The following is a 21,097-nucleotide window of genomic DNA, read 5'->3' on the forward strand; positions in this document are numbered from 1 at the left end:
CTGTCTGTAAACACCCTTATCTCCATATAAATGGGCCATTTTCTGCCTGTATGGATGGAAACTGAATCGAGGAAACCAAGCTTAAGAGCTGCCTCAATTACTTTGTCTCATATTGAGATGAGCAGCCAGGGTTCGGGCGCTGGGGAAGGTGGGCTTGTGCCTTCGCAGCGTCCGGAGAGCGCACAGGCAGATGAAACTGGGACGTGCTCTCTGTGTTAATCACAGGTTTCACTTGACACACACGACTCCATAGGATGCAAAGATGAACAGAGAGGAGAGGATCTGGGAGCCGGGGCGGAAGTTGGGGGCTCTTCTCCAGCGTGGACCGCATTTTGGTTTTTGGCTCTGGGCATGATATCCTCTCTACGAGCGCCTGGGTCCGAGTGCCGTCGCTGACACGCGATACAGTCCCAAAGCCCATAGAAACCTGAAACAGGGCCGTCTAAGCGGGCTGCACTGAGCTTGCCTGGTGGGGGCGTGTGTCTTCACCCGAGGCCTCGACTCACCTGCACAGCACCATTTGTCACCAACCAGTCATTGGGGACGAGACCCTTACCCCGTGCTGGCTCAGGGCAGCCCCTCTGTCTGGGATTTAGTGGTCTGGTGGGTGAGACTCTGCCAGGAGGCCGCTCTCAGGGCAGTGCTGCTGCCTGGGACTCTGCATTTTCTTTGGGCCCCTGTTGTTCTCACCGTCCACCTTTCTCTTCCAGGGGAGCAATGATGAGCTGTCGGAAAATGAAGAGGATCTGGAAGAGAAGTCGGACAGTGAGGGCAGCGACTACTCCCCAAATAAAAAGAAGAAGAAAAAACTCAAGGACAAGAAGGAGAAAAAAGCCAAGCGAAAAAAGAAAGATGATGATGAGGACGACAACGATGACGGATGCCTCAAGGTAACCCTGACGCCTGGCTGGGGGACCCTGCTTGGACGAGCTGAGCCTCCTGCTGTCAGCTCCCTGCCCTGCAGGAGCCCCTGTGGGCAAAGGACCAGAGCATCCTTTCCCACGAAGGGCCGTCGGGGCAGATGGGTGTGTGTGTGAGTGCACGCGCAGGAAGGTTGGACACAACTTTGTGAGAAATACCGTAGCCACGGGTCTCGGAGACACATTAGAAGTAACAGTGGATGGCACTCAGGAGTTTGGGGAAGAAGTCGTGCGGCCTTTGCTGATGTATCGTCAGCTGTTCGCCCAGCTTGAGCGGTCAGCCGTTTCTGAGGAGAGCGATGGTCTGAACTCAAGTTTGGTGTCAGGAACCTCTTGGTCGGAGCAGTTTGGGAGACTAAAACAAATGGAGCTTTCGCTAAGAAGAAGTGGCTGGACAGCTCCGCTTATGGTGGAAGGGGGCCTTAGCACGTGTTCCGAAATTCATCCCACGTGGGCACCCAGGAGAGTGTCCCAGGGAACGAGAGTCATGGAAGCTATAGCGCTGGGCCTGCAGCTCTCCCCTGGGGAGAAGCCTCTTCCCGGTGAAAGTGGGGCATGATGTGGCCCCTGGAATGTCAAGGCCGCTCCTTGCGGGGGGTGCTCCGCGGGGGTGGGGGGAGGGGCCGAGGGTAGGGCGGCAGATGGGCTCTGGGTCCTGGGTCTCTGGGTCGGGCAGGGGCAGATGGCAGATGACAGCACCTCATCCGGGAACCTCCTGCTGCCTTCGATCTTTGATGAGGCTCAGTTTGGGCTGGCCGTGGATTTGAAGATAAGTGCTCCGTAAATGTTAGCATGTGAGTTAGTGCTGGCGGTGTCCCGACACCCGGAGGGAGCTCGTTAGTTGGCAGGTGTGTTATGAGTCACCTGTGACTGATGACAGCTGAGAAGCTGACAGATTTGGAAGATGAACTTACAGGAGTGATTCAGGGTCGTCCTGTAATAATGTCATCGCTCACTTGCTGCTCTACTTTGTGGTGGGAAGCTCCAGGACTGGCTGTGTGTCAGGAGCAGGTTGGCCAAGGGAGGGGGCCCCACGTGGGAGCACCTCTGAACTGCCACAGAGAACAGGAGGTCAGGAAGCGGGTCCCTTGGGGCCGAGGGAGGCCGTGTGTTCTGCCTGGGTGGCCTTCCCTTGCTGGAGCAGACGGCCCAACTCTGAGGGGCTTAGGCAGTAAAAGGGGTCTGTTGGATCAGCAGCCGTAAGAGTTGAGAGGCAAGGGGGCTTCCAGCTAGGGGGACCCAGTGGTGTCATCCAGGGCCCTGTTTCTTTGCCTTTGGAGGGTCAGCTTTGGGTTCAGGCCAGGCACCCTCGTGGCTTGGAATGTGTGTAGCAGCAGTGCAGGGCTTTGTGGACACCCCCTGCCCCATCCAGCAGGAGGGAAAGCTGGCTTGTGTCCTAGCTGTCCGCACAGGAGACCCAGGGGTGCCCCTGCCTGGACCGGTTGTGTCACATGCCCCCTGGATCAGTGACTGTGGCCTGGGATGGCGTGTGCTGATTGGTGGAATGGATCTGTGGGTGGGGCTGGCACAGCTCAGGGCTGCCTGGAGCAAATGGGAAATCGGGGTGAGGGCCCTGTTCCAAGCACCTGTGCTAACTCTGTCCCTCCTGTGACGTAGGTGCTGTTATCCCCATTTTACAGATGGGGAAACTGAGGCATAGAGAGATGAAGTAGCTTGTCCACCTCTCACTGCTAGTATGTGGCAGAGCCAGGATTGGAGCCTGCCTCTGTCCAGCAGGTTCCAATCTCATAGCCAGCACCACCGCCCACCCCTCCCTTCCTAGCCATCCGGGGTCTGCTTTGTGACCTGACGCCTGGGCTGGCTGGCTGTCTTTGTGCCCTTGGGAACTCGCGCACCTCCCTGGGCTTCGGTGCCCCATCTGGAGAGTGAAGCAGGAGCCGAGGGACCCTCTCTGGGCTCTGCCCTGAGCTGGGCCACTGCCCTGACCAGGGCACACCTTCCTGGTCCCCGAACCCGCAGTGACCTGCCCTTTCACGAGGTCCAAGTGTGACTGTACTAGGTGATCTCCTGGGGTGGACAGAGTGAGTCCTGATATTATTCCTGCCCTGGACATGCACATGGCTTCCCCCCAAACCCCCGCATTAGCCCCCCAGGCGTGTGGCCCGCACCCCGTCATGAGCTGGCTTCTGGGCCGTTCCCACTGATCAAGGGGCTGGCGGCCTGAGATGCTGTAGGATGTTTTCAGTGGTGGGTGAGAACTGCTCTCGTTAAGTTGCTGACATAATCCCCCTGCTTTTCCGAGGCGCCCTGGGTGGGGCCCTGGTGGGGGGTTCAGGGTAAAAGGACCCCACCTCTCATTCCACCTCCGGCCTGTGTGTCCGTAGGAGCCCAAGTCCTCGGGGCAGCTCATGGCCGAGTGGGGCCTGGATGACGTGGACTACCCGTTCTCGGAGGCCGACTATCACACGCTGACCAACTACAAAGCCTTCAGCCAGTTCCTCAGGTGGGCCTCGGGGCCACCATGGCTGGGCATCCACGGAGACTGCCCTCGAGGCCTGCCTCCCCCGGGGGCACCAAGTGGGGTGGCCAGAGGGGCAGGGCCCCGGGCTCCTGGGGTGGGCTTCCAGGCTGACATTGACCCTGGGCAGAGCTGGCAGGAGGGGCAGGTAGGACCCTTCCATCTCAACAGGTGGTCCTGCTTTCCCTCGCTGGTCCTACCCCCAGGGATGGCAACCCCAGTCATTCCCAGGGGTCTTGAGCCCCCGTGGCCACACTCAGCTCTAAAAGAAATGGGACTAGACCCCTGCCTCTGGCCCCTCGGGTCTTACAGGGTCTGAAAACCCAATTAGAAGATCACCGGCCACATAAACAGGGAATCGGGAGCCTTGGGGCTGGACTGCTGTCTCTGTCTTGGTCCTCTTCCCTGCCCTCCTTTCTGCCCAGTTTTCCCAGTTTGCTGTATATGCCAGGTGTGGGACTTGGGAGAAGAAGGGTGGGCCCTGCGGGGGGTCACATGGGGGTCTCATCCCTTCCACGGGGCTGTCCTCACCTTCCTGCCTCTCTCCCCACGCAGGCCACTCATCGCCAAGAAGAACCCGAAGATCCCCATGTCCAAAATGATGACCGTCCTGGGCGCCAAGTGGCGAGAGTTCAGCGCCAACAACCCCTTTAAGGGCAGCTCGGCGGCGGCAGCCGCAGCAGCGGTGGCCGCGGCCGTGGAGACGGTCACCATCGCGCCTCCGCTGGCCATCAGCCCCCAGCAGGCACCCCAGCCTGTGCCCGTCCGCAAGGCCAAGACCAAGGAGGGCAAGGGTAAGGCTGCACCCAGTCCTGCTGGCAGAGGGCCCCCAGGCCCTACAGCCTGGGACAAACGGGCCCGTCTCTATCAAGGACCCAGTGCCTTGGTTGACCTTGGACCCACCCACCCTTCCTCAGCTGTGTTGTGGCATCTGCCCTGCCTCTCTCTTGGGGCTGCTGGCGAAGTGGAGGAGGCGGTGGGCTCAGAGCTTTGGGAGTTTTCCCAGGTGTGGAGGAGGGGACAGAGGTGTGGCCCGTGCTACTGGGAGTTAGGGGGCTCTTGGGTTGGAGCCTGCACCATTCCCAGGGGGAAGGGGTCCCAAGGTGACCCGTGGATCGCTCTCCTCTGAGCACCCGGCCCTTGGGGTAACGGATGTACATGGGCGTGGGCGTGGACAGGGCCGCCTTCCCAGGGAGGCCAGGAAGGAGGTCCAGATACAAAATCAGACTCTGTGGTGGTGTCTGGGTGGGGAGAATAGGGACAGCAGAGGCTCTCTGCGACTTGAAGTTCTAGGGGAGGGACCTTTCTTCCCCGGATGGAGGATTTATGGCCCCACTGGGAGTAGGGACATTGATCTCCCCGGGGCTCTGAGTGGTGGTGTTGCCTGCAGCTCACCTTCCTGGGTGCCCTGACCTGGGTTTTTTTGGCTGCGTTGGGTCTTTGTTGCTGCACGTGGGCTTTCTCTCGTTGCGGTGAGCGGGGTCTACTCTTCATTGCGGTGTGTGGGCTTCTCATTGCAGTGGCTTCTCTTGTTGCGGAGCACGGGCTCTAGCTGCATGGGCTTCAGTAGTTGTGGCACGCGGGCTCGGTAGTTGTGGCTCGTGGGCTCTAGAGCACAGGCTCAGGAGTTGTGGCGCACAGGCTTAGTGTCTCCGCGGCATGTGGGATCTTCCCGGACCAGGGATCGAACCCGTGTCCCCCGCATTGGCAGGCGGATTCGTAACCACTGCGCCACCAAGGAAGTCCCCTGACCTGGGTTTTGATGGAGGGCAGAGCGGACGCTGGGGACCCCTTGTTTCTGCCCCAAGGAGCTTTGGTTTCTGGGATAATGCCTCCCTGTAGCAGGTCCCACAGGGGGCCCCAGTGGGTGAGTGACGCGGGCTTTAGAGACTGCTTCCGCTCCCCTCCCTTGCTGTCTGCACAGCCAGGCTTCTTTCTCATTTCCTGTCGGGCTCCAGCTGCTGAGCTATCGATTCCCTGAGCTGCCTATTCAGAGCCTGAAAAATTGAAATAGATTTTCCGTGGCGCCACTGAGGTTACAGCTGGGCTCGCAGACCCAGCTCTCTCTGTGTGATGTGGGCGGAGGAGGGCCTGGGGCGAGGCCATCTGCCTTTAGGCCCCCACTTGCCCTGCTCGGCCTGGTGGGAGAGGCTGCTGGGGGCGGTCATTACTCCCCAGGTGACTAATTGTCCTGTGACCAGTTCCATAAAAACAACCTCACCCCTGCTGGCCACCTGGGAGCCAGCATTTCCTGGGGATGATGGGCAGAGGCGAGGGCGGTCTTGAGTGGTGCTGGTGTGTGGGGTATGGCAGACAGCCCGGAGGCTGGCAGCTGGGGAAAGGGCTTCTTGCCCTAGCACATCCCTCCAGGGGCTAGGATGGTCCGCAGCTGGGTCGGTGTGCCCTTAGTGGTCCGGAGGCTGGCAGCTGGGGAAAGGGCTTCTTGCCCTAGCACATCCCTCCAGGGGCTAGGATGGTCCGCAGGTGGGTCGGTGTGCCCTTAGTGGCCCGGAGGCTGGCAGCTGGGGAAAGGGCTTCTTGCCCTAGCACATCCCTCCAGGGCCTAGGATGGTCCGCAGGTGGGTCGGTGTGCCCTTAGTGGCCCTGGGGGCTGGTGGCTCCACTGGGGACAGCTCCTTTCTGGGGAGAGGGATGGGACAGGGCTGTTCCTAAGATGGCAGCACAGCGGCCAGACTGGGCCAGGGTTCTTCTCTGGCTTCCCCTCTGCTGTGCAAGGACGTCACCTTTCCGAGCCTCAGTCTTCTCATCCGAGAAGGGGCAGCGGCAGAAACCACCCTTTCCTTAAAGCGGGTTCTCAAGGCCAAGTGAGAGCATGGCGGTGAGTGAGTGAGCTGTGGCGGGCGCTGGCTATTCCACCGGTGCTTTTCAGGGCCTGGAGTGAGGAAGAAGATCAAAGGCTCCAAGGATGTGAAGAAAAAGGGCAAAGGGAGAAAGGTGGCCGGGCTCAAGTTCCGCTTCGGAGGGGTTGGCAGCAAGAGGAAGAAAGGCTCCTCGGTGAGTGCGAGTGTGAGTGTGTGTGTGTGTGTGTGTGTGTGTGAGTGTGTGTGCGTGCGTGTGTGTGTGTGTAACATGCAAAGGTTGGGTGACGTGGAAAGCAGGGCTATCAGTTCATTCTCCTGAACCAGGCAGGGGGCAGGTCTTGTACACACCATCCCCCCGCCCCTGCCCCAGACTCTCCCATTCTACATTCAGGCCTGCTGAGCCTGTTTCCCCACCTGACTGGTGAGGGGCTCAGCCTGGATCCTTCCAAGGCCCCCTGTAGCTTGGACTCTGGGTGGGTAGCTCTCCTGCCCACCTTGCTGAGCTGGGGGCTCAGTCCTGGCTCCTTCCGCCCCAACTGCCTCTCCATCTGGGCAGCAGGCGGGAGAGTCCTGGGGGGCGCCTGGATGCCCAGGTCTGCTGGGAGGGCAGGCCCCAGGAAGGTGGCATGTAGGCAGGATAGGGCTGGGCTGGAACCCTGCCCCTCCCTTGCCCTCCCAGGGCCAGCTCTGTCACCAGCTTTGGAATGACCCTAAGTCCATGTCTGAGCCTTTGAGCCCTCTTTCTCCGGGGGTAGAGGCATTCACCCCCATCCTGCCCCTACAGGGCACCTGTTTCCCTCACCTGACCCAGCCCTGCGGAGGGGAAGAGATGGAAGCCATCTCTTTGTCCCTTCATAGGGGCAAGTGACAGGTCTCAAGTTTAGCTGCTGTGGAGGGGAGCACGGAGCAGCAGGCATGGTCCAGCCCGGAGCTGGTGGTCCAGCTCAGGTTAGCTTTTGAGCACAAACTAATGTGCTAGGCCCTCTGCTCCACCACGGTGGGCCCTGCTCTGGAGCTGCTCGCAGGCTGGAAGGGTTTGGGCACATGCGCTGGGAGAGAGCCAATGACAGGCAGATGGGACAGGTCGGACCTGGCACAAGGCTGTGCAACAGGTCTCATTAGGGAGAGATCTGGGAAGGCTCCTTGGGGGAGGTGTCCTTAGGGCTTCCCCTTGAGGGATGTGTAGGAGTTTGGCAGGGTGGAGGGCAGGGCCTGGGAGAGTTCCGGAGGTGGAAAGTGTGGGGAGGGTCTGAGGGCTGGAGAGCAGGGCTTGGGGAGGAGGGTGGAAGGCCATCAGGCTGGACCGGTGGGCTGAGGGTTTTCTAGCTGGGTGGAGGGACGAGATGAACCAGAGACAGACAGCACTGTGCCTCTGGAGCCTCCCCTGTGCCCTGCCCTGCCCCCCAGGCCTGCGAAGCCTGGAGATGAGCCCCCAGGGCTGGCTCCGGGCTCACAGCCCCCCCCCTCCCCCCGCTGCCTCCACAGAGTGAGGAGGAGCAGCGGGAGGGGTCGGACTTGGACAGTGCCAGCATCCACAGCGCCTCCGTGCGCTCGGAGTGTTCTGCCCTGATGGGGAGGAAGAGCAAGAGGAGGCGCCAGAAGAAGAGAAGTAAGAGTCCTGTCTGCACGGTTCACATGGCCACCGCGGCACATGTGGGCATGCAGAGCCCCCTCGGGGAGCAGAGAAGGGCACCCCTCAGCAGGAAGCCCCCCTGTGCTTCCTCAAGCACCCTGGCCTCTGTGGTTAGGAGAGGGGGTCCTGTCGAAGTGAGTCTGCATACGTTAGGGACCCGTGATGTGAGCCACCCCAGGGCATTTGCACTGGCAGAGGGGGGCACAGGAGGAGTTGCTTCTTAACCTCATCCACCCTCTACCCATGTATCCCCTCAGCCCCATTCCCCTACCCATCCTCGTTCCCCCTCTCCATCCTCGTTCCCTCCCTCCCTTGTCTTTATTTATCCAGCCATTCATCTTTCCATGCATTCACCCATCTTTCTTCTTTCCTTGCTTCTCCCTCCTTCCTTTCCTTTCCTTTTATCCATCTTCCATCCATCTCTTCACCCCTTTACTCTTTCAGTCCTCCTGTTGACCCTGTCTGTCCACCCACCACCCAACATCTATTGAGAGCCTAGTATGCGCCAGGGCAGCCTGGCGTGGAGATTGGCTGTGCACTGGGAGTGGGAACAAGGCCCTCCATGACTGCCTCTGCCCCCTCCGCAGTTGATGACGGTGATGGCTATGAGACGGACCACCAGGACTACTGTGAGGTGTGCCAGCAGGGTGGGGAGATCATCCTGTGCGACACCTGCCCGAGGGCCTACCACCTCGTCTGCCTGGACCCAGAGCTGGAGAAAGCTCCGGAGGGCAAGTGGAGCTGTCCCCACTGTGTAAGCCCTTGGCAGACGCGCCGGGGCGGGATTTTGTCTGTGCCTGGCTTCCGGACTCCTGCACGGTCTTCTGGGGCAGAACATGGGGAAGTGCGAGTGGGAGGGAGGGAGTCGCTCCCTGGTGGAGGTGGGGTCCTGGTCCAGGGTGCCTCCACCTGGACTCCCCCCCTCCAGGAGAAGGAGGGGATCCAGTGGGAGCCGAAGGACGACGACGACGAGGAGGAGGAGGGCGGCTGCGAGGAGGAGGAGGACGACCACATGGAGTTCTGCCGCGTGTGCAAGGACGGCGGCGAGCTGCTCTGCTGCGACGCCTGCCCCTCCTCCTACCACCTGCACTGCCTCAACCCGCCGCTGCCCGAGATCCCAAACGGTGAATGGCTCTGCCCGCGCTGTACTGTGAGTGTTACGCCGGCCCGCGCCGAACGCCCCGCCCCCGGCAAGGCCCCGCCCACAACGACCAGGCCCCTCCCCCGGCAAGGCCCTGCGAACAAAGGTCCCACCCACCGAGGCCCCGCCCCAGCAGGCCCTGTCCACCAAAGCCCCGCCTCCCCCGGCCCAGGCCATGCCCACCACGCCCATCGCCCATGCTGCTCCAGGCCTCACCTACGAAGGCCCCGCCTGGCTCTCCGCCTACCAAGACCTTTAACCCGCCCCTTCCCGTCCAGGACACGCCCCACGAGTACCCACCCAACCCCCGCCGCCACCGCCCCGTCGGGGCTCAGTCCCAGGCCCAGTCCCATGTGCCCCGAGTCCCGGCCACCGCCTCACCCTGGCCTGCTCTGCTTGCAATCCCCTTCACACTTTCTGGAAACAGCCGCTATGAGAAGAGAGAAGCGGTGGTGATAATCCCACCACCGCCCACCACAGCCACCGTTTACTGGGCATCCCTCTAACACCTACTGAGTTTTCCAGTACCAGGCCTTTCGTTACTCCCATTTTTAGATGAGAAAACTGAGGCTCAGGGAGGTAAAGTGACTTGCCCAAGGCCACACAAGGCTGAACTGTCCACTCAGACTCAGACTGGACCTGGCTCTTGTCACAGGGCTGGGGGTAGCGAGAGGGTAGGAGGCCTTTGGGGCTGGGGCCTCAGTTTCTGCGGGGAGAGGAGAGCACCCGCCCCTCCCCCCCCCATTCACTGTAGGCATTTGAAGGCCACCATGCTCCGAGTTGTCCCCAGCCCACCCCTAGTGCTGGGTCCCCCACCCTGTGGATCCTGGGCTGTGCCGTGCCAGCCCTCGGTTACCTGTGTGCATATGGGCTTCCGTTATGCGTGTGTATGTGTGTGTGCACGTGTGTGTGTGCAGACCCGTATCGCCTCATCAGCGTGCACGGCATGGGTGGTCTCCTGAGGACAGAGTGGTGTCTTGGAGTCGCTGTGGTGCTGTCTGACTTGGAGTAGTACAGCTTGTTGGAGGGAGCCTCGGGGTGGGGCCCTGCAGCTAAGCCCTGAACTTGGGGACCCTCCTCTGTCCACAGTGTCCCCCGCTGAAGGGCAAAGTCCAGCGGATCCTGCATTGGAGGTGGACAGAGCCCCCAGCCCCCTTCATGGTGGGGCTGCCGGGGTCCGACGTAGAGCCTGGCGTTCCACCACCCAAGCCCCTAGAGGGCATCCCGGAGAGAGAGTTTTTTGTCAAGTGGGCTGGGCTCTCCTACTGGCACTGCTCCTGGGTGAAGGAGCTGCAGGTGAGGCACCTGGGCAGGTGTGGCTGTGCTCAGGACCTAAACGCCCTGGCCAGCTCCCCGAGTGAGGGGCATTGCTGGGAGTTGGGGAGGGGGAGGAGGAAGGTGAGGATTGGCTTGCTTGGGGCCCAGGCTGGGGGCTGGGGGAGCTGGGTTGGGGGACATGGGGAGGTTCACGGCCCATCTCCCTCCTGTAACCTCTGCCCCCTCTGCGAGCAGCTGGAGCTCTACCACACGGTGATGTATCGCAACTACCAAAGAAAGAACGACATGGACGAGCCACCGCCCTTTGACTATGGCTCTGGCGATGAGGATGGCAAGAGCGAGAAAAGGAAGAACAAAGACCCCCTCTATGCCAAGATGGAGGAGCGCTTCTACCGCTACGGCATCAAGCCCGAGTGGATGATGGTCCACCGCATCCTGAACCACAGGTGTGTGCTCGGCGGGTGGGGCCCTGTGCCTCGCGGAGGTGGGTGCCTGCAGGTCTGGGACACCTGTTAACTGGGCTCAGGACCACGCGTGGCTGTGGTGGCGGAAGGGGCCCCACTGTCGGTGATGTGACTGTCCAGCTGGAGGGGTCTTCGTGCACCTGGGTACGTGGATGCACACGTGTGTAAACTTGCATGTGCATGCGTGTCACTCTCATGGTAGAGCAGTTCCTAAGTCATATGTCTAAAGAGGCAACTTGACGAACGGCCAGTGGAAGCTGTAGATGGGACACTTGGGGGGTCGGGACCCTTGTGCTCCTGGCATCAGTGCTTGATACCTGCCGGAAGGTCCTGGGGACCCGGGTGGGCCTGAGCTGTGGAGTGAGTACATGCTTGCTGCTCCTTTATAACACAGCTGACACCACCGAGTGCCATCTATCAAGAGGTAGGTGTTTTATTTCCGCCTTCGTGTTTATGGATGCCAGCACGGTTAAGTCACTTGCCCAGAGTCACACAGGCAAGAGGCAGGGGTGCTGGGATTTGAACCCAGTGCTTTTCTGAGGGCAGGACTTGCTTTCTTAGCCACTGTTCCAAACCCCAGTGCCCCTGCAACAGCTCTTTGTTGAGCAGTGTGAAATTGCCCAGGTGACGGTGGTCAGAGGCTGCAGAGACCAGACGCAGACACCAAGGCAGGGGGGCCCCGGACTGCAAGAGTGGCTTTGGTTTGGTGGGGAGGTGGGAGGTTTTGCTCATTCTTTTTTTTTAATTAGTTAATTAATTTTATTTATTTTTGGCTGCATGGGGTCTTTGTTGTTGTGTGTGGGCTTTCTCTAGTTGCCGTGAGCAGGGACTGCTCTTCGTTGTGGTGCGTGGCCTCCCATCTCCCTCTGCTCTGCCACTTCTCTTGTTGCAGAGCATGGGCTCTAGGCGCGCGGGCTTCAGTAGTTGTGACTCACAGGCTCAGTAGTTGTGGCGCACGGGCTTAGTTGCTCCGTGGCATGTGGGATCTTCCCGGACCAGGGCTCGAACCTGTGTCCCCTGCGTTGGCAGGCAGATTCTTAACCACTGCGCCACCAGGGAAGCCCCTCTTGCTCATTCTTGAGCTCAGGCGCTTGAGAACCGGCGGTGGCTGACAGGTGGGCTCAGGGTGGGGCCCACGGAGGCTCTGCCTCGGGGGGACTTGGGATCCAGCAGACCACAGGCGTCCCGAAGGCAGGAGTTGGGTAGAGCAGAGTTTAAGAACCTGATCCTGTCAGTCGGATTTCAGCCCTGGCTCCCATTTTCCGGGCTCTGTGCTTCTGTGTTTCTCACGTGAAATGGGATAATGAGAGTACCCACCCCACAGGGCTGCCGCGGGGGTTCAAGGAGTGTGCCAGCGCCTGCTAGCGTGGCCGTCAGGAAGATGGGCCAGGGGAATTTGAAAAAGTACTCCCTCGACTATGAAATGCCTCATCCTCCCATCCCCAGCCCTCATGTGACCTGAGCCCCCCCCCCCGTTGAACTGATCCACAATTTTTTTACCTTTGTTAAATTGCATGTTCAAAACAAAAGTGGCAAGTTTTCTCCCTGCCTTCAAAGCGGGGTAGGTGAATTTCCTCCAAATGTATTACCTGAATGGAGTCTGAGTAATAACCAATCATTTATTGAAAAAAAAAAATCCATCGGTTTCCACAGTGACTGGGGATCGGTCTTTCTGTCCATGGCCCCCAGGCTAGCCGTGGCACCCCTGGCCCTGCAGCGCTGCCCTGGCTCGGTTGCCCAGTGCACTCAGGTTGGGTGGGAGGCCCCAGGCCCCTCCCAGGAGCCACATTCAAGCTGCAGTGCAAGGTGCTTCTCTGCAGCAACCCCTCTGGGCTGCTGGCTGGGGCATCAGGTCCGTGTCCACGGGGGTCTTTGGGAGAGGGCATCCCACCTGCAAGAATTACATTCGTCTCTACTTTGCAGGGATTGGCCCCAGACCGGGATGGGCACCCCTCCAGTCCTTGGGAGGTTTTTTCTTTTTTTTTTTGGCCACTCCGTGCGGCATGCAGGATCTTAGTTCCCCGACCAGGGATGAAACCCGTGCCCCCTGCAGTGGAAGCTCGGAGTCTTAACCACTGGACCGCCAGGGAAGTCCCTCTTTGGGAGTTTTTTTTTTTTTTTTTTGCCGTACGTGGGCCTCTCACCGTTGTGGCCTCTCCCGTTGCGGAACACAGCCTCCGGATGCGCAGGCTCAGCGGCCATGGCTCACGGGCCCAGCTGCTCCGCGGCATGTGGGATCTTCCCGGACCGAGGCACGAACCCGTGTCCCCTGCATTGGCAGGCGGACTCTCAAACACTGCGCCACCAAGGAAGCCCCCTCTTTGGGAGTTTTTAAGCGAGAAAACGAAGGTCTGTGGTCAGGGGAGAACCATCTGACTCAGTAATTGAGAATTCCGGGGGAATGCTCATGACTGAATGGGATTCACAGCCACCGAGGATGGAGTGGATGCTGGTTCTGTGCTCCCCCATTAGTGTGGCCTCCCAGATGTCCCTCTGCTCTGCGACTCAACCCGTTCCCTCCTCCCTCCCTCTCACTAGCTGTGTGGCCTTGGCCAAGCTGTCTCACCTCTCTGGAGTCCCTGCCTGGTGCCGCCCTCCTGGCTGGGGCTCCCAGGGGACCGCGGGGGTGAGAGGCTTTGCATCCTGTGAGGTGCCCTCCGTGGACTCTTGCCTGGGTGACCCGCCCTCCTCTATCTGTTTACCATGTTGCAGCTTCGACAAAAAGGGGGATGTGCATTACCTGATCAAGTGGAAGGACCTGCCCTACGACCAGTGCACCTGGGAGATTGACGACATTGACATCCCCTACTACGACAACCTGAAGCAGGCCTACTGGGGCCACAGGTGGGCCACGGTGGGGCCCCTGGGCGGGGCCTCCCACCCCCCACCAGCCTGAGCTCTGCTCTCATCATCCTGTGCTCTTTCCCAGGGAATTGATGCTGGGGGAGGACGCCAGGCTGCCCAAGAGGCTGGTCAAGAAGGGCAAGAAGCTGAAGGACGACAAACAGGAGAAGCCCCCGGACACGCCCATTGTGGATGTGAGCGGGGAGGGGCTCCAGGGTGGGGTTGCCAGGGCCTCCACCGAGGCTTGGCCGTGGCGGAGGGTATGGTCTCCGGACGTCTCCGGAGAACTCGTACTGCGGGTCTATGCACACGGAGCCGCACCTGTGCAGGAGGGGGCTCTACGGCTCAGTCAGGGACAAGGGTGACAGGACCCAGCCCTTCCCCGCAGGGGAGGGCTCACACCCTGGGGTCTGGGTCCCCCAGCCTCATGCAGAGCGGCAGCTCCTGGGGGACAGAGCGATTTGAAGGATGGGTCACCAGTGCACAGACTGTGGAGCAGATAGTCTCTACTCAGCGCAGCTCACGAAATTGCATTCCTTTAGTTGAGCTAATTCCAAGCACTTAAATCAAAAAGTGTGTTTCCTACTTCAGGAACATAATTGCTGATTTGCTAATTACACACCATTCTTATCTGTTCAGGGGCAGGAGACCCACAACTTGCCCCGGAGCTTTGAGCCCATCGGGGAGTGGAAGGTTGACTGTTATTCATTTAGCAAACTTCTCTGGGTGTCTGCTAGCACCTAGCCCTGGGCTGGCCCTGGGGGAACAAGGCCCTGCCCCCTGTTTCACGAAGTGCTCATCCTCCAAGGGCCCGTGGCGCGTACACACAGAAGTGGGAGATCGGCTTGAGACTGTGGGATGCCAGGGAAAGGTGAATGGGTCTGATACATCAGGAGGACTTCATGGGGGAGGTGGCCCCGAGCTGCAGGATAAAAGAGGTGATGTTCGGGATCAGGCATCCTGGGCATGCATCCAACAAATGTTGCCTAAGTGCTCACTGTGTCCTGGTCACTGTATGGGACTCAGAGGAGCAGGTCACCAATATGGTGACCACAAGCTGGGCTTAAAGTCAGAGAATCCAACACTTGGTAAACTGCCCTGATAGGAGAAGTATAGGGTCGACAAGGGAGGACGTGGTGGGAACACCTAAGCCGGGCCAGGAGTCAGGGAGGACTTCCTGGAGGAAGAAGCATTCCAGCTGTGACCTGAAGGATGAATAAGTTAGCAGGGATGAGAGGAGTGGGAAGAGTACCCCAGTCATAAGGAACTGCGTGTGCAAAGGCCTGGGGGCTGGGCCCTGGTGGCCCAGGATCCAGCGTGCGTCTGAACCTCTGCCTCCTTGCAGCCCACGGTCAAGTTTGACAAGCAGCCGTGGTACATCGACTCCACGGGCGGCACACTGCACCCGTACCAGCTGGAGGGCCTTAACTGGCTGCGCTTTTCCTGGGCCCAGGGCACCGACACCATCCTGGCCGATGAGATGGGTCTGGGCAAGACAGTGCAGACCATCGTCTTCCTCTACTCCCTGTACAAGGAGGTTTGAGGCCCAGGCTGGGCGGCTGGGGAGGGGTAGCCAGTGCTGGCTGTGGGCCGGCAGCCTCAGCGCGTCCGTCTCCCTCCCCAGGGCCACTCCAAGGGGCCCTACCTGGTCAGTGCGCCCCTGTCCACCATCATCAACTGGGAACGTGAGTTTGAGATGTGGGCGCCCGACTTCTACGTGGTCACCTACACGGGGGACAAGGAGAGCCGCTCTGTGATCCGGGAGAACGAGTTTTCGTTTGAGGACAATGCCATTCGGAGTGGGAAGAAGGTGTTCCGGATGAAGGTGAGCACTCCTGACCCCGGGGACCCTGCACAGGTGCCCAGTCTGCCCTGGGGGCCACAGGGGCCCTGCAGTCCGTCTGGGGTCTCTTCTCTTGGTCACTGGTGGAGGTAGGTAGTAGCTGGCACGGAGCTTCTCTTGAGGCAGAGTTACCTGCTGTATCCATGTCCTGGGGCAAAGAACCATAAACAGGGTGGCGGTGGGGCTGAAAACAGCCAACAGAATTTATCCTCTCGCCGTTCTGGAGGCCAGGAGTCCGAGATCCAGCTGTCGGCGGGGTCCTGCTGCCCTTGAAGCTCTGGGGGAGGACCCTTCCGCGCCTCTTCCAGCATCTGGTGGCGGCAGGCATTCCTTGGCAGTCCTTGGTTTGCAGCTGAATCACTTGGGTTTCTGCCTCTGTTGTCATGCGGCCGTCTCCCCTGTGTGTCTGTGTCTCCTCTTCTTATAAAGACACCACCCTAATCCAGGATGACCTCATTTTAACTAATGACACCTGCAAACACCCGAGCTCCAAAAAAGGTCATATTCTGAGGTTTTGGGTGGACATGGATCTTGAGGGGACACGATTCAACCCAGTCCACCAGCTGTGTGACCTCTGGCAAGTCACTTAGTCTCTCTGTGCTTCAGAATCTTCTCAGCAAAATGGAGATAACAGACCCAGTCTAGAGTTGTGGAGGGTCGAATGAATAAGCATTAGGCAGGGCCGCTCAGACTTCCCTGTGCCCCCCGGTCAGCAGGGGCCTTGTTGAAGGGCAGGTTCTGATCCCGCAGCTCTGGGGTGGGGCCTGACAGAGTCCCAGATGATGTGCATGCTTTTGATTCTCAGGCTGCACTCTGAGAATCGAGGGCACAAAGCACTCAGTACTTCCCGCGCCTGGCACGCGGGGGCACTCAGGCAGTCTTGGCGCTCTCACGTGCTACCTGCAGTGCTGGGGGCTGGCGGATCACCTCCAGCCTCCCCAGGGTTCCTCACCTCGGCTTTCTCCCTCGTCTGGGGATGGTCGTGGCCCCAGGAGATGCTCAGTAACTATTTGTGTGGGTTTGTTTTTTTTTGGCTGTGCCGCGCGGCTTGTGGGAATCTTAGTTCCCAGGCCAGAGATTGAACCCCGGGCTATGGCAGTGAAAGCGCTGAGTCCTAACTACTGAACCGCCAGGGAATTCTCAATAACTATTTGTTGAGTGAGGGAATGACTCAGTGATTCCAGAGGGATGGGCCTGTGGGCCTATCAGTCACAGAAACAACTTCTGAGCTCACCCTGGGGTCCTGCGATGGGCTGGGTGCTTTGCTGACTCAGCTTTTTTTTTTTTTTTTTTTTTTTAAGAAGATGTTGGGGGTAGGAGTTTATTAATTTATTTATTTTTGCTGCGTTGGGTCTTTGTTTCTGTGCGAGGGCTTTCTCTAGTTGTGGCAAGGGGGGGCCTCTCTTCATCGCGGTGTGCTGGCCTCTCACTATCACGGCCTCTCTTGTTGCGGAGCACAGGCTCCAGACGCACGGGCTCAGTAGTTGTGGCTCATGGGCCTAGTTGCTCCGCGGCATGTGGGATCCTCCCAGACCAGGGCTCGAACCCGTGTTCCCTGCATTAGCAGGCAGATTCTCAACCACTGCGCCACCAGGGAAGCCCTCAGCTTTTCAATTTACTTTATTTTTTAAAACTGTAGGAAAATACACATAACTTAGAGTGTATCATCTTAACCATTTTTACAAGTACGGTTCGTGGACATCAAGGACATTTATACTGCTGTGCAGCCATCACCCCCCTCTCCAGAGCTGCTCATCTTGTAAAACTGAAACTCTGTCCCCATTAAACACTAGCTTCCACCAGCCCCTGGCAACCTCCTACTTTGGGTCTCTGAATTTGATTATTCTTGGTACTTCATGTAAGTGGAATCATACAGTATTTGTCCTTCTGTGTCTGGCTCATTTCGCTCAGCACGTTGTAGCATGTGTCAGGATTTCTTTCCTTTTTAAGGCTGGATGACATCCCATCGTGTGATAGACCACCTTCTGTTTATCCATTCATCTGCCTGTGGATGCTTGAGCGTTTCTACCTTTTGGTTCTTGTGAATAAAGCTGTGAACATAGGTGTGCAGAAGTATTCATTCAAGTCCCTGCTTTCGCGTCTTCTGAGTCTATAACCAGGATTGGAAGTGCTGGATCGCATGGCAATTCTGTGTGTAATTTTGTTTGTTTTTATATTACTTTTAAAAAATTTTATTGGTGTATAGTTGATTTACAATGTTGTCTTCGTTTCAGGTGTACAGCAAAGTGACTCAGTCATCCATATACATATATCCATTCTTTTTTAGATTCTTTTCCCATATAGGTCATTACAGAGTATTGAGTAGAGTTCCCTGTGCTGTACAGTAGGTCCTTATTAGTTATCTGTTTCATATATAGTAGTGTGTATATGTCAATCCCAGTCTCCCAATTTATCCCTCCCCCTGTTTTTCCCCATAACCATAAGTCTGTTTTCTACATCTGTGACTCTGTTTCTCTCTTGTAAAAAAGGTTCATTTGTACCATTTTTTTAGATTCCACATATAAGCGATATCATATGATATTTGTCTTTGTCTGACTTACTTCAACTCAGTATGACAATTTCTAGGTCCATCCATGTTACTGTGAATGGCATTGTTTCATTTTTTTTTATGGCTGAGTAATATTCCATTGTATGTATGTACCACATCTTCTTTATCCATTCCTCTGTTGATGGAAACTTACATTGTTTCCGTGTCTTGGCTCTTGTAAATAGTGCTGCAGTGAACACTGGGGTGCATGTGTCTTTTCAAATTATGCTTTTCTTTGGATATATGCCCAGGAGTGGGATTGCTGGATCATAATGGTAGCTCTATTTTTATAGCTTTTTTTTTTTTTTTTTTTTTGCGGTACGCGGGCCTCTCACTGTTGTGGCCTCTCCCGTTGCGGAGCACAGGCTCCGGACGTGCAGGCTCAGTGGCCATGGCTCACGGGCCCAGCCGCCCCACAGCACGTGGGATCCTCCCGGACCGGGGCACGAACCTGCGTCCCCTGCATCGGCAGGCGGACTCCCAACCCCTGCGCCACCAGGGAAGCCCTATTTTTATAGTTTTTTTAAGCAATCTCCATACTGTTCTCCGTAATATGTGTAATTTTTTGAGGAACAGACTTGCCCTTTTAATTCTTGTGGCATTCCTCCTGTAGACAGTATTGCTCCCTTTTTACAGGTGAGGCGACTGAGGCTTGGGGAGGTTAATTACCTTGACCAAGGTCTAGCCCAAAAGAGCAGGGCTGGTGCACACCCAGGTGCCGCCTACAGGCTCCCCTCTGCCTCTCTCAGCCCTTCCTGGGCCTCAGCTGACCCCTTTGCTCAGTGGCCTGTGTCTTCCTCTCAGTCCCAGGGCTCCCTGGGCTCTCTGGGGGTCCTGTCCACACTCCTCCTCGCCCCTTCGTCTCTGGAGACCCTGATCTGCTGCTCTCCCAGCTCTCCTCCCAAACGCCTCCCTCTCCCTCCAGAAAGAAGTGCAGATCAAATTCCATGTCCTGCTCACCTCCTACGAGCTCATCACCATCGACCAGGCCATCCTGGGCTCCATTGAGTGGGCCTGCCTCGTGGTGGATGAGGCCCACCGGCTCAAGAACAACCAGTCCAAGGTAGGAAGTGCTGACCGGCTCAAGAACAACCAGTCCAAGGTAGGAAGGTGGTCCCTGGATGGGCCGGCCGCCTGGTGCCCCCTGACAGGCCCCCTGTCCCCCCTCCCCAAGTTCTTTAGGGTCCTGAACAGCTACAAGATCGATTACAAGCTGCTGCTGACGGGGACCCCCCTTCAGAACAACCTGGAGGAGCTCTTCCACCTGCTCAATTTCCTGACTCCAGAGAGGTTCAAGTGAGTCGGGGGGGGGCCGGCTGGGGAGCTGGGGTGGGGGGCAGCCAGCGAAGAGGGGTCAGTGCCCGTCCCGGCTCTGGGGCTGCTCGCTGGACCTCGGTTTCCTCATCGGTAACGTGGGAGTGTTAGCAGCGTGCTGGGCCGTGCCGAGCCCCTGGGAAACATCTGCTGCTGCCAGTCCTGCCATTTTTCCTCAGCTCTGCCCCTGAAGACCCTGGGGGTCCTCCTGGGATCCTGTCCCTTCCCCACACCCCTGGCCCATTCCTGTCCCTCCACAAAGATTGAAGTGACCACGTGGGGGGCAGCGATGGGAGGCAGAAGGCTGGGGTGGTGGTGGTGGAGATGGGGGTGAAGACAGAGCTCCGGCCTTCCTGTCTTCATCTGACCCCTCAGTTTCCTACTCAGGGGACTCAGGGTGGAGAATGCTGATTCTGGAATCAGGAGATGTAGATACGAGGGCAGGCTGGACTGTATAACCTTGGGCACCCATCAGCCTCAGGTTCCTTATCTGCGATACGGCTAAGAGTCCTAGAGACTGCATGTCCAGGACAGCTTTGAGGACAGGAAGGCATCCTGTGTGGCTGAGACAGCTGCGATGGGTGGGGGTGACACAGGCTTAGACAGAGACTGGAAGGACACCTAGGGCAGGGCCAGGGCTCCGTGGCCCACCAGCCAGCCTGCCCTGTGACAGGCCTGCCCTGTGACCCTCTGGCAGGTGGCCGGGGGCGGGCTGGCTGGCCCGCTCCCCCACCCCAATCCTGGTTCCCTTTGCAGAGGGCTTTGGCCTGCTGCAGGCTCTCATCCCAGCTTTTTCTTGCAGCAACCTGGAGGGCTTCCTGGAGGAGTTTGCCGACATCTCCAAGGAAGACCAGATCAAGAAGCTGCATGACCTGCTGGGGCCGCACATGCTAAGGCGGCTCAAGGCTGATGTGTTCAAGAACATGCCGGCCAAGACTGAGCTGATCGTCCGCGTGGAACTGAGCCAGATGCAGAAGTGAGCAGCCTGCCCCGTGTCCCCTGGGCTTGTCTTCTAGATCAGAAGGGCCTGACCTGGCCTTCCTGGGCTGCTGCCCCGGGTGGGTGAGAGGGCCTTTCGGCCCCGCCCAGGCCTCAACTCACCTTTTGCACATACTTCCTTCTTGGGGCCTCTTAGATTTCAGTGACCAGGGTTGGGGCTGCCTGGGCCCTTGCACTGTCCCCCAGCAACTTGCTGGGCAGTGCCAGGCTTGTGGCTTCACCTCTCGGGGCTCCCCGTGGTCTTTCTGTAACTGGTACTAGGGCAGCAGCCCCCAGGCTCCCCGCAGAGCAGAGTGCCCTCTCGGAGGCTGGTGTGGCCAGGTGTATCCAGCTTGCCTTTCCTCCTTCCTCTGGCAGGAAGTACTACAAGTTCATCCTCACGCGGAACTTCGAGGCGCTGAACTCCAAGGGGGGTGGGAACCAGGTGTCGCTGCTCAACATCATGATGGACCTGAAGAAGTGTTGCAACCACCCTTACCTCTTCCCAGTGGCCGCTGTGGTAGGTCCCCGTGGCTGCCACTGTGGCCACCGTGGTAGGTGCCCTTGACCACCATGGTGAGTGCCTGAGGCTGCCATGGAAGGGCCTGAGGCCGTGGTAGGTGCATGTGGCTGTGTCATGATGGGTTTTCTGTGGCCCTCGTGGCAAGCAGCTGTGGCCGCCATGGTGCCCCTGGCTGCTGGGAATGAGGATTTGGAGGCGATATGGGTCCCCACTGTGCCAGAAGTATCTGGAAACCTACCTCTGTCCACTGCTCAGCCAGGCCCTCTCCTTCCCTGGACCCCTCCTCGTGACCATAAAGTAATGGGGGGCA

At 58.5% G+C, this 21,097-nt stretch overlaps 1 protein-coding gene across 3 annotated transcripts in view; it reads left to right on the top strand.

The window, feature by feature from the left end:
• CHD5 (chromodomain helicase DNA binding protein 5) overlaps nucleotides 1-21,097 on the top strand; it is a 66,057-nt gene that overhangs the window by 16,900 nt on the left and 28,060 nt on the right. For 2 of the 3 annotated variants that reach the window (XM_060283829.1, XM_060283831.1), the window contains exons 3-19: nucleotides 711-890; nucleotides 3,266-3,384; nucleotides 3,955-4,193; nucleotides 6,290-6,414; nucleotides 7,707-7,830; nucleotides 8,442-8,608; nucleotides 8,783-9,004; nucleotides 10,085-10,291; nucleotides 10,508-10,719; nucleotides 13,450-13,581; nucleotides 13,667-13,775; nucleotides 14,927-15,118; nucleotides 15,206-15,406; nucleotides 18,898-19,035; nucleotides 19,147-19,268; nucleotides 20,089-20,262; nucleotides 20,643-20,784. In XM_060283829.1, coding sequence (XP_060139812.1) covers nucleotides 711-890; nucleotides 3,266-3,384; nucleotides 3,955-4,193; nucleotides 6,290-6,414; nucleotides 7,707-7,830; nucleotides 8,442-8,608; nucleotides 8,783-9,004; nucleotides 10,085-10,291; nucleotides 10,508-10,719; nucleotides 13,450-13,581; nucleotides 13,667-13,775; nucleotides 14,927-15,118; nucleotides 15,206-15,406; nucleotides 18,898-19,035; nucleotides 19,147-19,268; nucleotides 20,089-20,262; nucleotides 20,643-20,784 — 2,805 coding nt within the window. Of the gene's footprint in view, nucleotides 1-710; nucleotides 891-3,265; nucleotides 3,385-3,954; nucleotides 4,194-6,289; nucleotides 6,415-7,706; nucleotides 7,831-8,441; nucleotides 8,609-8,782; nucleotides 9,005-10,084; nucleotides 10,292-10,507; nucleotides 10,720-13,449; nucleotides 13,582-13,666; nucleotides 13,776-14,926; nucleotides 15,119-15,205; nucleotides 15,407-18,897; nucleotides 19,036-19,146; nucleotides 19,269-20,088; nucleotides 20,263-20,642; nucleotides 20,785-21,097 lie in introns of those variants that run through there. The other variant, XM_060283835.1, reaches the window with a different exon arrangement.

This window comes from Globicephala melas, chromosome 1 (assembly GCF_963455315.2).
Source record: "Globicephala melas chromosome 1, mGloMel1.2, whole genome shotgun sequence".
Lineage (NCBI taxonomy): Eukaryota > Metazoa > Chordata > Mammalia > Artiodactyla > Delphinidae > Globicephala > Globicephala melas.